The sequence below is a fragment of the Mustela nivalis genome (genome assembly GCF_964662115.1).
Source record: "Mustela nivalis genome assembly, chromosome: X".
NCBI classification, from domain to species: Eukaryota; Metazoa; Chordata; class Mammalia; order Carnivora; family Mustelidae; genus Mustela; species Mustela nivalis.
In genome coordinates this window covers 114,846,497-114,863,057 of record NC_139040.1, presented here as the reverse complement: position 1 = coordinate 114,863,057, position 16,561 = coordinate 114,846,497, and the positions used below count along the sequence as shown (strand labels likewise).

Below are 16,561 nucleotides of genomic sequence, written 5' to 3'. Positions count from 1 at the left end.
CCTCACAGGCAAGGATGCTGGGAACAGCTTGACGCAGCTCCTAGAGCCCGTTAATTGCCCTGCTTGGCAGAGTGGCTTTCTAGCCTTGATCCGCCCCCTTCTCAATAAAAAACAAATACAAAGAGGAGCTGAAAGGTATCGTAGAAGATCCTGTGAACCCACAGGTATTTTTCCTATGTTAATCACCACTCAGGACCAGACACTTCCTTCCTCCTAGATCCCTTCTGTACTCTCTACAAGGTGCCCCTGCTGTCTTCTGAGGAAGATCTCAGTGTGCCAAGGAGAGGCAGAGAGGAAATTAGACTCTGGCCTGTTGTGACCGGCAGCCCACACTGGCTTTGTCCCAGGCTCTGGCAGAAGGGGATTAGAAGAGCCAGTGCCTCCCCAGAACGGGAAATCACTCAGAGAACGGAGTCTTGTTTTGCCGTTTTTTTTTTTTTTTTTCCAGTAAACCTATTTTCCCTACCCTGTGGTTTTTTTTCTGGGTTTCATCTACTATGAGATCTGTCATTGACCTAAAAAGAATTTTGGTGTGTTGAAAAAGCATACTTCAAGCAGCTACAATAAATCTCAAATTGATATTTATGAAGTTAACTTTCTCTCACCCCACATCTGATTGTATAGTATATGTGGATGTCACTCATCCAAGAATTATGTCGTGTTGGAACCAAAAGGGTCTGTCCATAAAGATTAGCTAAACCAGCCTCCTGTTTTTTACTGATAAATCTGAGACCTGAAGGAATGACATTCCTAGGGTCTCTGGCACTCCCACGGAAGCAGCAGAAGCCAGACTTGAAGCCAAAACTTCTTATTACTGGATTCCACTCTATCCCTTAGCCTTTCTTCTTGGTAAGTCTGTCTGTGAAAAGTTTTATTTGGCAGCTACGGAGTCTGGAAGGAAAATAAGAAAAGGCAGTAAGCTCCAAGCCCATCCCCTTCACTACCTGTTAATATGGCCACGTAATGCTGCCATCTACAGATGAGGTCTGGCTGTTAGGATTATGTCTGGTCTCTCTTCATAGGCTCCCGATCCTCAAGCATGGCCATCCCACAGCTCAGTCACCGCCATGGCCAGTCATGTGAACCGGATGAGCTCCCAGCGCTTCACCCCTCCCCAAATCCTCTTAGCCCTCATTCAAACTTGTGCTGGGCTAAGGCCACGAATCTCGCTGCCCCCAAGTTCCTACCTCTGCCCTTGACTCACTGGGTCAGCGTAGGTGACCTAGTGACATCCTTGAGGCCTCAGCTGCTCCAGCTATAAAATGAGGATAATCATTTAATCATTCCCACCGAGTCTTATTTTGAATAAATTTTTAAAAACTGTAAAGAAAGTACTTAGCAGACTAGTCACAATTACTGTTATCATTCTTAACCTGAGGGGCGATGAGAGCAAAGAAGCTAACAATTGAAATGGTATGGTCAGAGTCTGGGAATGAATCTCAATCTAACATTTAGTTCTGGCCTCTTTGGCAGCAAATACAGAATAGAAAATATTGTGATCAGGATTGACATTGGATTGGGCTTTACTAGCACAAAGGGTTGGCATTGTCTACTGTTAGAATATTCCCTTTGTTTCAAAGGTTGTATCTCTTCAGTGATTTTCCATGTGTGAGCACGAGCACACTAAATTCAGGGAAATTATCCTATTATTGGCAACATGGCAGATTTGATGAGTATTTATTGAATGTGTGTTGAGTGAATAATCTAGAATCTATACATAGTTACGGAAACATGGATTATGTGTTGATTCACATGACAGATTCAGACTATATTAAGGTCAGAACTATTACTTCGTGTTACTTTCCCTTGTTTTTTTGTTTTTTGTTTTTTTCCCCTGAGGGTCTCCTACGGAACTAAATAATAATATTGCATGGCTGGAGGTTGTCCATGTCATGGACAGAGGTGTCTTAGTCACCTTAGTCACCCAAGGTTTTCCTGGCTCGCTTTCCCCTTTCTGGCCCCAAGAGAAAACATTAATTTAAAGGCAAAGATAAAGTCACTATAAACTAACCTGTCATCATTTTCACCTTCCTTTCCCAGTGCAGAAATTTAAAGTAAGTATACGGGGGGGGGGGGGCAAAAAAGAGCACAGCTTCAATCTCTGGCTTCCTTTTTGCCCTGGGAATATATCTAAGGACACCTATTAATGTGTATGCTGTTCTCAGTGGGGCTCCCTTAGGAAAGTAAATCAGGGCATTCTAGAACCCCAACAAGGTGCTACCCAGGTAGCATGTGCAATGTGCCTGCCGACAGCTACGCACATGGCCAAGCACACACACATGTGCATGCTTGATACGCAGTCGTAAGAACCAGAGATCAGAACTGAGGTGTTTTGGGTTTTCTCCATCCCTCCTATTATCTTCTCACCTCTTATCTCACAGTAGAATCCCACAGACGCCTCCAGCCAGGTGGGTGGGCTCAGCCAACGCCCCCTCTCTGGCTGCTTTGTCATTCAGCAGCTCCCTGCCACTCAGAAGCAAGAGTGACACATACTCTACCCACCTCTCCATTGGAAATTCAAAGCAGCTACATCTCAGGGCAGCTCTGGTGCTGAGAATTCAGTAACTTTCCTTCTCAAAAACTTCATTAAGGTCTCCTTTCCCAAGTCTCCCTCCTACGATGTGGTGGTATAGGAGTTAAGAGTGTCTGCTTTCTTCAGTCTGTGGTCCCAGGGATGGGAGCAGCAGATCTGCCGAGTTGGCAGGTCACTAAATAGTTTCTAACTCCCCACCCAGCAGGGCACGGTCGCCTTAGAGATTAGATGGAAAATATCCCCCTTGCTATAACTGGGTCCAGCCCTGTGGCTTTAACACCATGTTATTTGGCAATCTTTTCCTCTTGACATATTTAGTAATCATTCTAAGGGAGATTTATTAGACTGTTCGTAGGAACAAACAAAGCACTAAATATTACACATATACATGCTTTCAATACCACTCCTTTTCTAGCCTATTCTGAATCTTTCCCCAAAGTCTTTCTTCAACACTTATCAAAACCCTCTTGTCTTTAAATTCCCCCTTGGTTCTTCTCTCCCCTAAAATAACTTTGTATTTGGGATTTTTTTTTTTTTTGTAGTTAGAAGTTCTTGTAGTCAAAATTCAGTGGGCCATACTTAGAGAAGAATGGATAAGAAGACACATTCAAAGTTTAAAAATCACTGAAGACATTTTGCTCATCATTAATTCCAAAACACCAAAGCAAAAATTTAGCAGATGGTAAGAGTTTTGTGAAAATAATATCTTAGGTATCTCTGGGAGATCGTGTGTGTGTGTGTGTGTGTGTGTGTGTGTATGAGGGAAAGAACTCAGAATTATTTCAGCCAAACATAATATGGTGAAGTGTTTCCTGAACCGGAGGGTTGGTGCCCATGAGGAGATGTGGGGGAGGGCACACTGAGAATTAGGATTAACAACTCTTTCTCTGTGCTAACTAAAGGACTTTGACAGCTGGTACCCCTCTGACATTTTCAAAAAGCATAATAAATATCCCACTCACCCTGGCACATGCACAGCAAAATATCTTCACAAATAATCCATTTGGGCAGATTTTTTTTTTAAAGATTTTATTTATTTATTTGACAGACAGAAATCACAAGTAGACGGAGAGGCAGGCAGAGAGAGAGAGAGGGAAGCAGGCTCCCTGCTGAGCAGAGAGCCTGATGCGGGCCTCGATCCCAGGACCCTGAGATCATGACCTGAGCCGAAGGCAGCGGCTTAACCCACTGAGCCACCCAGGCGCCCCATTTGGGCAGATTTAAAAGAAAATATATCAGGGTCATGGAGACTCTCAGAAGGTTATGACTTCCAATGGTATAGTCACGGTGTGGCAACTGGGTGTTAAACTTGATTCCCTTTACATATGAAATGTTTTTCTTTGTTCATTAGATACAGAGTGACTATCTCTGCTCCTGCAAGGTCCCACTCAGTGCTAGGCACAGGCACACTCATTACTTAACACTCAATTACATGCCTACCACTGGCCTTGTGTTGCAGACTGGGCTCATTTTACAGTGAAAAGGCCTAATTTTCTCACCTTAGACTGTAAAATACATATACTCCCACATATCTGAACTTGAGCACTCGTGATTTTTTAGGCCACCTTAGCACTTGGGCAGTGCAAACACCAATTCAACCATTAGTTGCTAGCAAGAACTTTGATTCAACTACTGGCATTGTTAACCTAGAAGTCTGAGGTTGTGGGCCAGGAGCACAAGTTCTGGAGCCAGGCTGCCTGGCTCTCTCTTTTACTATGTGTGTGACCTTGGGCTAGCAACCATCTCAGTTTCCTCATCTGTAAAATGAGCCTAGTACTTGTACCTACATCATAGTCTCTTATCAGGGTGAAATGGGCTAATCTGTGTAAAAGGCCTAGAATTGTGCCTGGCATATAGTAGGAGTTGTTAAATGAAGGCTTGTAATACAAATGTAGTGATCTGAAGGGACACATGCACCCAAATGTTTATAGCAGCAATGTCCACAACAGCCAAACTATGGAAAGAACCTAGATGTCCATCAACAGATGAATGGATAAAGAAGATGTGGTGTATATGTATACAATGGAATACTATGCAGCCATCAAAAAATGAAATCTTGCCATTTGCAATGACGTGGATGGAACTAGAGGGCATTAAGCTGAGTGAAGTAAGTGCATCAGAGAAAGACAATTATCATATGATCTCTCAGATATGAGGAATTTGAGAGGCAGAGCAGGGGGGCTGTGGAGGGTAGGGAAGGAAAAAGTGAAACAAGATGGGATCAGTTGGGAGACAAACCATAAGAGACTCTTAATCTCAGGAAACAAACTGAGGATTGCTAGAGGGGTGGGAGTGAGAGGGATGGAGTGGTTGGGTGATGGACACTGGGGAGGGTGTGCGCTATGGTGAGTGTTGTGAATTGTGTAAGACTGATGAATCACAGACCTGTATCCCTGAAGCAAATAATACATAATATGTTAATTAAAAAATAAGGAATTTTTTTTAAATGAGCGCTTGTGTTCCCAGTGTCCACTTTGATCACAGGTGTATAGAGCTTGGACATGGCAAATGCGACTTGAGATGAGGTGTGCAGAATAAATCCCACTGTGCTTCCTTAGCATGACCTCCGTATATCCCCCCCAGACTCTTGCAGTTCTGTCTCCCCTCCCATATAAGCAGATGAGGAAAGCCGGAGAATATGAGGTCCCTCAAGGTGAGCCTCTTGTCTTTTATGGCACCAAGTGACTGAATTGGATGGGGAAGTCATTTAGGGGCCCTAGAGATCAGCAGCAAGCGATCGGCCTCCACGTGAAGTTGTGCCTTAGTTCACTTGGTACATTATATCTTCAAGATGGTGGTCGTATGTGAGATTTTCAGACACTTACAGACCAACTGAGTCACAAATAAAGAAGAGAACACGTGGAAATAATGCTGGTGCTTTATGCCAGTGCTTCTCAAACTGTACCTTTACCAGAATCCTCTGGAGAGCTTGTGAAAACCCAGATTCCCGGGCCCTAGCCCAGAGATTTCTGATTTACTGGGTCGGAGGTGGAACCAGACAGTTTTCACCTCTGACAAGTTCCTGGGTTGTGTTGATTCTGGTTTTGCATCCTTGCTACCTGTTTCTATTGTTAAGTCTATAACATTTCATTTGAACTGTTCAGCTTGAAAATGACACAAGTGACTCCGCCCCCCCAATGGACATATTTGAATCCACAGAGCTAAGGTCATGCATCGAGGTCTTATTTTTGGTAATAAATTAACTTTCATTTTTTTCTCCCATAGTTGCATGCGGCTGTGACCAGGATCCAGGTCCCAAGGCCTGGTTTTAATTACACGTTCGCCCACATATGTATCCTGAATAATGATAAGACTTGCATCGTGGATGACATAGTGCATGTCCTGGAGGAGCTAAAGAACGCTCGGGCCACCAACCGGACCAATTTTGCTATCACATACCCTATCACTCACTTAAAGGACGGGAGGGCAGTGTACAATGGACACCAGCTTGGAGGCGTCACTGTGCACAGCAAGGACCGGGTAAAATCCGCAGAGGCCGTCCAGCTCACCTACTACCTGCAGTCAATCAACAGTCTCAATGACATGGTGGCTGAGAGGTGGGAGTCCAGCTTCTGCGACACTGTCCGACTGTTCCAGAAATCCAACAGCAAAGTCAAAATGTACCCTTACACGTCCTCCTCACTGAGGGAAGATTTCCAGAAGACCAGCCGTGTATCAGAACGTTACCTGGTCACCAGCCTGATCCTGGTGGTCACCATGGCCATCCTGTGCTGCTCCATGCAGGACTGCGTCCGCAGCAAGCCCTGGCTCGGTCTGCTTGGGCTGGTGACCATAACCCTGGCCACGCTCACCGCGGCCGGGATCATCAATCTTACCGGTGGGAAATACAATTCCACTTTCCTGGGAGTCCCTTTCGTCATGCTAGGTAATTACTGCTCTCCGTTTTTTTATTTCCTCCTGCTGCTGGTGGTGACTGGGTTCCTAAATGGCAAAGAGTAGCCACCTAATGACTCTGTTTTGTTTATCGTGTCTTCCTTTTGCCCAAAGTCCTGGGACCAATTCTGTAATGTTCTGGCCATTGGCAAGGGGCAACCTTATTGGGTAAATGTGCCAGGAGTCCCAAGCCATGGGTCCCAGCCCTGGTTCTCCAGTAAGTAGCGGTGTGGCAATTAGATGATATGAATCTTCTCTGGTGCTGCAGTGTGTTCGGTGGGGCTTCCCCAGAAGCAGACCCTGACACAAGGATTTAGATAGAAGTCGTTAATTTGGGAGGTGAGCCCAGGAAGCCCCAGTGTCGGAGTGAGAACACAAGTCAGGGAAGGAAGACAACTCGGGCTGTGTTCATGGGCCGCTTACTGCTTTAGGCTCCAGTGGCTCAATCCCTCAGGGGACCTTTGGGAGACTTAACAGAACGCACCTCAGAGAGGTCCTCCTTGAGGGGCGAGGAAGCTGCAAGCTGGCCCATGTACCCAGAAACCTGTGGACGAGTCACTGACAGCTCTCCCAGGGAATACTGAGCACAATCCTGCAGCCCCCAAAACCCCTCAGGTGGATGGTGTTTGTCACGAGAAGACTTCCGTGAGCTGCGGAATAGTGAATCCGAGGGCACATGGGTTGGGCACTGACAGGGTCTGCTACCCTCAGTTTCTCCACCCTAGTGATGGAATGGAGGGGAATATCACAAAAAGGGACATGATAAATGTACAAGAACTTTGAAAGCAACGAGTGAGAAATAAATAAGAAGGTATCTTTTTTCCCTGTCCTTGCTATAAACGCAGGAGAATGTTTTAAAATGATGGTGTGAGAATCCCAGTATATTCTCTCTTAGGGGCTGCAAGAATTTCCTGATAAAGATCACAGTGAAAACAAAGCCAGAGTGGTTCTAGTACAACACCAGTTGCTCTGTTCATCTGGTATTGAAGATGGCATGCCCAGCAAGCCTGATGGCAGGGTTCCTGCAGGCCAAGGGTTCCAGGGGTTCGCTTCTCCCTTTTCTGTGGCCACTTCTCATCAATTCCTTTAGCAAAATTAAAATGTCATTTGGAATCAGATACTGACATGACAAATGAAGTGGCATTTTTCATTGAATGAGAAAGAACTATGGTTGAGTTCATTAGAATCCCTAATGCCCAGTTCAGGGGTAGCAGAAGGAAAGAAAAGAATTTACTCAGGAGACCTCAGCTGCCTTACAGTTAAATGATAAGCAGGTGGCAGGGCTGCAAGGTCACAAAACAACATGCTGCCCTCCAGGCTCTGAGGCCTGTGGGAGTACAGACCTGGACAATAAATACGTATATGGTAGCTCAAGAGAAAGGGGGCACTGCAGAGACCGAGCAAGTCGCACATTCACCAGGTCGCTTTGCTCATCGCTGTCAAACACAACACAGAAGAGGGCTGCCATACTTCTTCCTGAATTCAGTCCATTAAGAAGGCAGCATAACTAGCCTCTTGAACCCCAAGACGATGTGAGCCGATGGTGGGCTCCATGTTGGTTCCTTGAAGACTCAGTGTCACTGGGTAGTAGCTTCCATGGATGCTTGAGTCAAGGTTTCTTTAAATGAACATGTTATACCCATGATTAGTCCCATGTTTGGATTTTATCTTTCGGCTTTTTGTTTGAAAAATGCAGTGGTTTTTGTTGTAATTTTTTTTTTTTTTTGGCGGGAGGAAGAGAAAACAGAAATAAGGAAAGAGGGGAGAACTGAAGGAAGTAGGTTTTTAAGATCAAGAAGAAAGACTGTCAGAGCTAGAAAAAGGACTACTGGCCCAGGTTTGATGACACTTCAAGTTGTGATTGCTGAGGCCAAAGGATGATTCAATATTTAAAGCTTCCTAAAAACTAATTGCATTAAGTAAAATAAAACTTCAATATTTAGAGCTTCTTAAAATTATTTCTAAGTAAAACAACATAGCAATAGTCAAAACTTCTTAACATTAACCTCACCAAAAAAAAAAAAAAATCCATCTCACTAAGTAAAATGAAATGGAACATCTGAAACTTCTATAAATTAACTTTATTAAGTAAACTAAGTTATGATATTTAAGATTTCCTCAAACTTCTTTTGGTACTTCCTAACAAAGTTTTAAACATGGTAAATCAAAGCCAGCACAAAAAGGAATATACCAGCTAGAATCGGTGCAAGGAAAGACGTAAGAGAGTGGATGCTGTTAGCCAAGAAATGGCCTTAGAAAACAAATCCAGAAATAGTAGCGCTGCAACTCCACAGAGACAGAGGATCACTGAACTTGACGTCAGAGTTCAATTCAGAAAAATCCGGTGCTCATGGTGAAAGAGACCAAGCGCCGCAGGTACCCAATACTCTCTTGTTTGCAATTTGTGAGGAAAGTTAAATGCATTGATTTGATGGCAGTTTTCCCTGCTGACAGTCAGTATGCAACCTTCCTGTACATTTTCAGCCCAAAGAGATCTCAAATTACTTAATCACAACAAAAGAAGCTATGCATTTTAGTAGCTGGGGCCCATGAGCAATAAATAGTTTGCACCATGTAATGGGTGCTTAATATGCTCATAAAGCCAACAGTGCCTGTGTTTCACAGATAAACTCTTCATTCTCAGAATTTGATTGTAAAATGAAATATAAGCAAGAGCATGTTCATAAATGCTGCATTAAGAGCCCATGTTTAATTCTGGATTTTTGATTACCAGTCCCAAACACCAATAAATATTTCAAATGACCAAGAAAAAAATGCGGTGCTAAGGGTTTTGCATTATGAGTCAATAAACTGTTCACCCAGTTTTAAAATCTGCCTGTCTATAATATAAAATGGCTATGCCTAAGCTAAGATTTAAGCAAAACTTCTTGATTTTCCATGTTATATAAATACAATATCAAATTAAAATGTAAAACTATGTGGCCTCATTTAAAAGGAAAAGCATCTCAGGAAAAAAAAAAAAGCCTCTATACAGATTTCCTTGGCCAACAACAGGTCTATAACGTAATAAACATTATATTTAAAATTCAACAAACTAAACATTCTCAGTGTGATGCCGGTCACATAAGGCCAGATCCAGCCAAATGCCAAAATGGCAGTAGACTGACTTAGAATGGAAAATTTTAAGACCACGTGTGTCAAGCAGTATTAACCTGACAAAATTCCAGAATAGGAAAGAATTTGGATAAACTCTGAGAGTTCGCCATAATGGGATGTGACTGTACGTTTCTAGCCAAAACGATACGTGACATCTCTGGCAATAAGAATATATCCTACACAGATGAATCATTTTGACAATGATGTAAGCATAGATACATCATGATTTAGAATGTTTTTAATCAGCGTCATGCATATTAGACAATCCCACTTCTGCCAAAACCCCTGTCCGTATGAGTCAGATCAGTTTATTCAGAGCTGAAATCCTTAAAGGTCTACCTCATTATAAATGTCCATTGACATTTTTTAGTTACTATAAACTTGGAGAAGAGTTTATCTCATCCATACCCATTATTCGTAAAGTACTATCCTTTTTTTCCAAACTATATTAGTATCAGGTACTGAAGTATTTGAACTGTCATTTGTAAACATCGAACACTCATCATTTTAACCTGTTATGGAACTTCCTTTAAAGGATGAGGCTTTACACCATTGCCCTCCACTTGGCTATGATTCAAGAAATTGGCAAAGATTTTGTGCATGCAAGCTCTCCTTACAGGCTTACTATTTGCACAGATTTCCTGGTCAGATACAAATCAGGAAGGGAATGGAGTGTTGGAGAATATAGGAGGGAACCGAAGGAAGGTTTCTTCCTTCTTAATGTGGAAGGTTTGTGACTTCATGTATATTCTGACCAGCTGAAAGGAGAGAACGGAAGTTGTGGTGAAAGAGAGTTTTGGTATTAGTTTGTACGTGGTAATCTAACTTATAAGGGTTGCTTTGCATTTACCAAGATACAAAAGCCATGGAGATCAGATGAGACAAAAAAATGTTCTTCAAAAAAATATTCCTCAAGCCGTTTCATAACAGATTGCTAACCACTATATGACCACAGTGAGCTACTGGGGATTCAAAGCTCTTTCAAGTGTTTGGGACTTTTGAGAAGGTCAAATGCCACATCCGGGGTGCCCTCTTCCTTCTGAATTTTCAAGCCTGGCCACTCAAATTCAAGGATGGGAAGGGAAGAAAGGATGTAATTAAGTGATAGGAGGAGAATAATAGCAGAGGCATTTGGTTCTTTTCAAGTATACTCCAAGATTATCTGTATTTAACAGAAACCAGAAGATCGGCTCAGTTTTCTGAGAATTTGTTCTCATCTGATGCCACCTGGAATATGATGCAGTATAAGGAGTTTAGGCTTTGAAGAAGTGAAAGTTCTTGTGCAGGAAATTTTGTTCTGAGAAATCAGAATTCTTTTTTTTTCTTTTTAAAGATTTTATTTATTTATTTATTTGACAGAGAGAGAGATCACAAGTAGGCAGAGAGGCAGGCAGAGAGAGGAGGAAGCAGGCTCCCTGCTGAGCAGAGAGCCCGATGCGGGACTCGATCCCAAGACCCTGAGACCATGACCTGAGCCAAAGGCAGTGGCTTAACCCACTGAGCCACCCAGGCGCCCGAGAAATCAGAATTCTTAATTACTTTTGCTCTAAACTCAAGCAGACCTGAAAGGTTTTGCTTTCTGGTTGAGCATTCTGGCATATTTCTTTTTTCTTCTTCTTTTTTTTTTTTTAAGTAATCCCTATGCCCAATATGGGGCTTGAAACTCAGGACCCCCAAGATCAAGAGTCACATGCTCTACTGACTGAGCCAGCCAGGCGCCCCATATTCTGGCATATTTCTAAAGCCGTGAAACATGTGGGGTGAGGAAATCAACCAGATAATTATGAAGTTCGAGCCATAGGAAATTGCCAATATTTAACTGCTTTTGACCTACAAAATTGGTACAAATAACCAGCCATTTTTGAACTAAAAAGCAGTAATTTCTTATGGTTCAACCTAATACATTATTGTAGAAGTCCATTATCTGCAACAATATGACAGTCTACATGACGGAGTAGAATGCTGTGGAAATGCTCTGCTTGGAACATTAATCACTAATTGGTTCAGTAATTTCTGGAGGAAAAAAACCCTAGGTGATAGGGGTTTTATTATTCTCAGTTTTGTTTACATGTGATTTAAAATAAAATAGTAATTCCATATAATAATTTCAAAGTTTTTTCCCTGGGTATCTTTTTTATAATGTCCAGTGGCTATTTGGGAACCAATTTACAAGGAGATTGTGCAATCTAGTTTTGTGGGTAGTTCTCACCCTTTTATTATGCCTCACCAATCATATTCCATTAAAGGGTGAGTGGGGAGAAATGGTTCTGGGGAAAATGGTACAAAACGTGTTCTATTGTTCTATTCTTAACCATAAAGGAGGATGAGAACAGGACTGATGGGTCCCGTCGAGGAATGCAGAGCTCAGTAAGGCAGAGGAATGCAGTGACTCCTCCTCTCTGACCCTGGTCTTGGTACAGTCTAGGTGGTCTAGCCCCACCTAGTCTAGGGACTGGGGAAATGGCAGATTTTACAAAGGAGAGGCAACAGCAGGACAATGAGCTGTTAATAATAGGCTATGGAAAAAAATACCTAGTTTGGTGTTGCACTGGGCCAGCATCTCAGGAAGTCACTGCTGGGACCAAGTAGTAGTGACCAAAAGGGTCTATAGGAGCTCACAATGCAAGAAGATACACAGTCATTGTCAAGGAAATTCTGAATTTCACCTAGGCTACTTCAGTAGCCAAGAACCAAAATGTAGATGGAACATAAGAGAGAGATTCTAGCCTCTTCTCTGCACTGATGGTATAGTAGCACTAGCATTTCTCTTCCTCACCAGCAAAATAACTTTCAAATCAGCATACTATCCATCATATGTGTGTGTGTGTGTGTGTGTGTGTGCATGGTATATACCACATCAGCTATATTATATGTCATATGTAATATGATACATTATGCAATAAGTTCATGTGCATACATGTGCATTTCACATGTTTATAACATTATGTAGCATATATTTTTTGAATATTTGAATATAAATACTATATATTTCCCTATTATATAGTATATATTCATACATTTTATATGTAAATATATAAAACATTTGAATAGGATATGACATACATGCATGTATTTATATATTACATATGTCTCCTATATGTAAAGATATTACACAATGACCATAGCATATACCGCGGACCCCATTTGCAGACATGATTTCATATAGTGCACACACACACACACACACTCAGTATCTAAATACCTTTCTTTCAACAAGGAAAAGCTATTTGCATATTCATTTCTTGGACTCTTATTTGCAGCTCTCTAATGAAGGAAAAGCATTTCTCAGATTAAAATCCAATGCTGTGATTAGAATTGCCAAACTGTGACAAGTCTCTGGTAGAAAGCATAGGATGAGTGTGTTTGCCCTGATGTGTACATCCTTCTTAACTTAAAAATAGTATACCTTCCTTAACTCTCACTCTTAACTGTGACACAAAACAGGCTGGGATAAACCAAACAATTCAGCATAGAAAGTAAATGCTTGTAACTGGCAAAGTGTAAATGTAACCCAATTAATGAACTTCCCCCTGAAAATAGATGTTACTCAACCCTGACATTCATACATCTTAAATTTCTTCTCAAAAAAAAAACCCCAAATCATGAATTTATGGGGATGTCACTGAAAGAAAAGTATTTTATGAACGTGAGCTACTTAGTGAGGCTCATCTAAGAGTAAAATATGTTTTAAGCAGATTTTGCTCACACAAAATCATCATATTCTGTATTCATCATACTCTGGGTCTTCTAGAAAAATGTAGTAATTTTATTTTCACGTAAGAAATTTGGCACTGCCCAGGCATGCTATAAATGGCTTCATTGTCTCTTGATATTAAATGTTTTTACACTGAAACTAAGAGATCATCCACCAGCAAGTCGTCCCATTTCACCTCCTCATCTTCTCAGCTACTCCTTGTGTTCTGGAACTCCAGATGAGGAAATCCTGCTAGTATGGAAAGGATGAAAATGTGAGTAGTGCCCAAAGGCATCAGCCTCTGTGCTATGTCTGTGTGTGTCGGGAAAGGCAGGAGAGTCTGGGCTTGGAGAAAAATCTGCCCTACAGAATCCAGATGCACAAAATAAATCAATTTGCTTGCAATTATTCATTGGCAAAAAAATAAACAAATCACCCAGACTGCCTCTGATAGCAAAACCATTACATACATTGAAAATATTTGTTTTATGAATAGCTTTCCCAAAGCACGACTACTGGATAAAGTTGGATTAGCTCTCAACTATTCGTTGGTAAATTCCTGCATTAGTGGATTATAAACAACCCTGAAGGCCTTGGTCAGGCCCCAGAAAAGGGTCTGGGTAAGGATGAGATTTGATCTGCGAGTGTTCCTGAGCCTCACCCTAAGTGACTGGAAGATTAGCCAGTTGGGGTTTTTCCACCATTAGTGCTATTTATCACTTGTGCTGCTTTCTCTCCTCATGGCTCCAAAGCCTGAGAGTCATGTGTACATACAGATATAAAATCACTTGGAAAAGCAGAAAAATGATTAGCCTAAGTCCTCTAGTATTTGATTTTACTAGATGATAATCCCAAAGTCTACTGCTAATAAAACATAAATTGCACTCCTGGTACAAATTATATCTGAATGTTGGCAAAGAACTCCACTGTCCTCACCCCAGGACCTGGCTAAAAGCCCCCACTGCTTCAAAGTGTTCCCTCATGAATAATCAGAACTTGGGCCTGTACGTGTGACACATACTGACACCCATGGAAGTATACAGACTTGCAGTGTACCGAAATAGAAACAAACATCTTGCATGTGCTTTTAAAAGACAAGTGAATACTTTAGAAGTCTCTTTATCTTAAGAATTTGGTAGAATCAATATGTGTGGTTTAACAGTTCCCTTTGGCAATTCCTCAGCCTTAAACACTGTGACTGTAAGAGAGGGAATTCCGTGGGTTATCAATTGGTTTCTGGCGTGCTCACCAGGATAGTCTTTACTTCCGGGTCTTGGGCCATGGACCTGCCATTGTGAGGTTGAGCCCCGCCTCCTTTAACCACCACAGGCCCTCTGGTCACCAAAGGCGAAGTCTGTTTGGAACTTCAGGTTTGGGTAGCTCCCTACATGAGTGCTGCTACGAGAGAGTGCTCGTGAACAGGCTTGCAACTCGGGAGATGGATAATGGTCCCTTGCTAGAATGATGCTTGGCACCAATGACATACACCCCTTGGTCAGACTTGATAGAGAGGCTTACAGAGTTCGGACTTCATAGAGAAAAATCTTAAAACTACAATGCTAAGAAGACAGCAATATTTTTGCTTTTAAAGCACCTTTTAAAAGGTGCTATTTTAAAAATAGGGGAAATGACAGCCAAACCTCTGAAAAGTATCTTCAGTCCACATGCAGTATCTGTTTGCCTACATCTGTGCGATCTGGCCTCAGAGTCCTGCTTGCTGGACCCCAGCCCCAAAGCTAAGAGGGTGATGGATGATGGTGACACTAAAGTAGGGAGGCACCTGCTGAGAGAGGAAAGTGAAGAGGAAAGGAACCTACCAAAACCTTTCTTCCCTGCCTTTCCTTGATTTCACCAGCCCATTTCTGAAATGGGCTACAAAAGATAAGGCCAGGGCTAGCTGGAAGAAAAACTGCCAAGGATTTAGTCTCTGTGAAATCCACCCACCTCTAATTTCCTCTTTCTTGCCTCCCCACCCCCCAGACTGAAGGGAAGCTGCTTCAGGACAGAGTACACTGTCCCGGAGGGGTCTGTCTGCATTTGTAAGAACACCCTCAAAGGCCAAAACCAAAGGGAATTCAGCTCTAATTATGGGCAGAGTAGGCATTCTGGGGGACTGCGGGAGCAGGCAGGGTATTCCTCGTGTCCTAGGATTCCTAGAATATGACTCCCCTTGAGTCCAGGCCAGGAAGCAGATACCCCATCATTCAGCTTTCTTTTAGGGTCACAGACTGACCTCTTCAACATAATTACCTGCTGTGAATCAGGTCTAGGCACAGCGAGGTGCTCCAGGCTGGTAATCCCTGGGGGGCACCTCCAGCTATGCTGGCACTCATCTTCCTCTTGACGGACTGAATTTCAGGAAGGAGGCCCAGTTATGGTGTACACAGTTGTCCCTGAAATCCAAAGAGCTCTTCAAAGACACTGCATACTTCCAATTTGGAATTTAGGGTGTAAGCATCTGCCAGAAAGGTATGGCTTGAGAAACAAGAATCTGGCCTATCAGGAAGGATGGTGGGGGCCTTTAGAGGCAAGAACAACAATAACTAGCAACAAATTCTGAGTGATCAAGTGGAACAGATTCTTTCTTGGGGCCTCCTCTTCTTGCCTCTGCGAATGTCTACATGCATACCCCTGTAGCGAGAGGAAAGAAGGAAATGTATAGTTTCCAAAAAGCCCCTAAGAATAAAAGGAAAATTCTCCCTGGAGCTGCCCCAAGAAACAACATCATATGCAAAGAGAGTCAGGACTCAATAAAAATGATCAAACTGTAGAAGGACAAGGCATTTAAAATGCAGCAACAGAACTCAGGAGACAAGCTCACAGTCTATTTCCAACTTTCCTTGAATCTGATTATTTTCATTCTGGACCCTCGAGCCTCACTCTTCACGTAATAGTTTTGTTAATTCCAATTCCTTTCCTCAATTAGCCTCTAAGACTACTCCAACAACATTGTGAGAAATGGGATTCTTAGGGTATTTTTCAACAAGAGTCGGAATCAGATAATGTTATAAAACATCACATTGACTTAGATTTAATTTAAATTCTACTATATGACTAATTGTAATCCTGCTATATGCATTCTTATATTCTTAACATATTTAATGACTCAGTACTAAAGCCCTGTTTTAAAACATTTTTCTTGTTTCTAGCATATAAACACTGTTTAAAAAAAAAAACCCACTCCATTTGCCATTTTCAGTGAAATTTTAAAGTGTGTTTTAAGTCCAAGAGAACTTAGTCTACGTGGCCGCAGATGAAATGGTCAGTATTGTCTGCCCAGGGTGCAGATGCCTTGGAGGGATTAATCCTCTTTTTACTCTCAT

The 16,561-nt window shown here is 42.2% G+C and overlaps 1 protein-coding gene across 2 annotated transcripts in view; it reads left to right on the top strand.

Annotated features, from left to right (window-relative positions):
* The window catches only part of PTCHD1 (patched domain containing 1), a 58,798-nt gene that overhangs the window by 33,607 nt on the left and 8,630 nt on the right, over positions 1-16,561 (top strand). For both annotated transcript variants that reach the window (XM_082718249.1, XM_082718250.1), the window contains one exon: positions 5,759-6,419. In XM_082718249.1, coding sequence (XP_082574375.1) covers positions 5,759-6,419 — 661 coding nt within the window. The remainder of the gene's footprint in view (positions 1-5,758; positions 6,420-16,561) is intronic.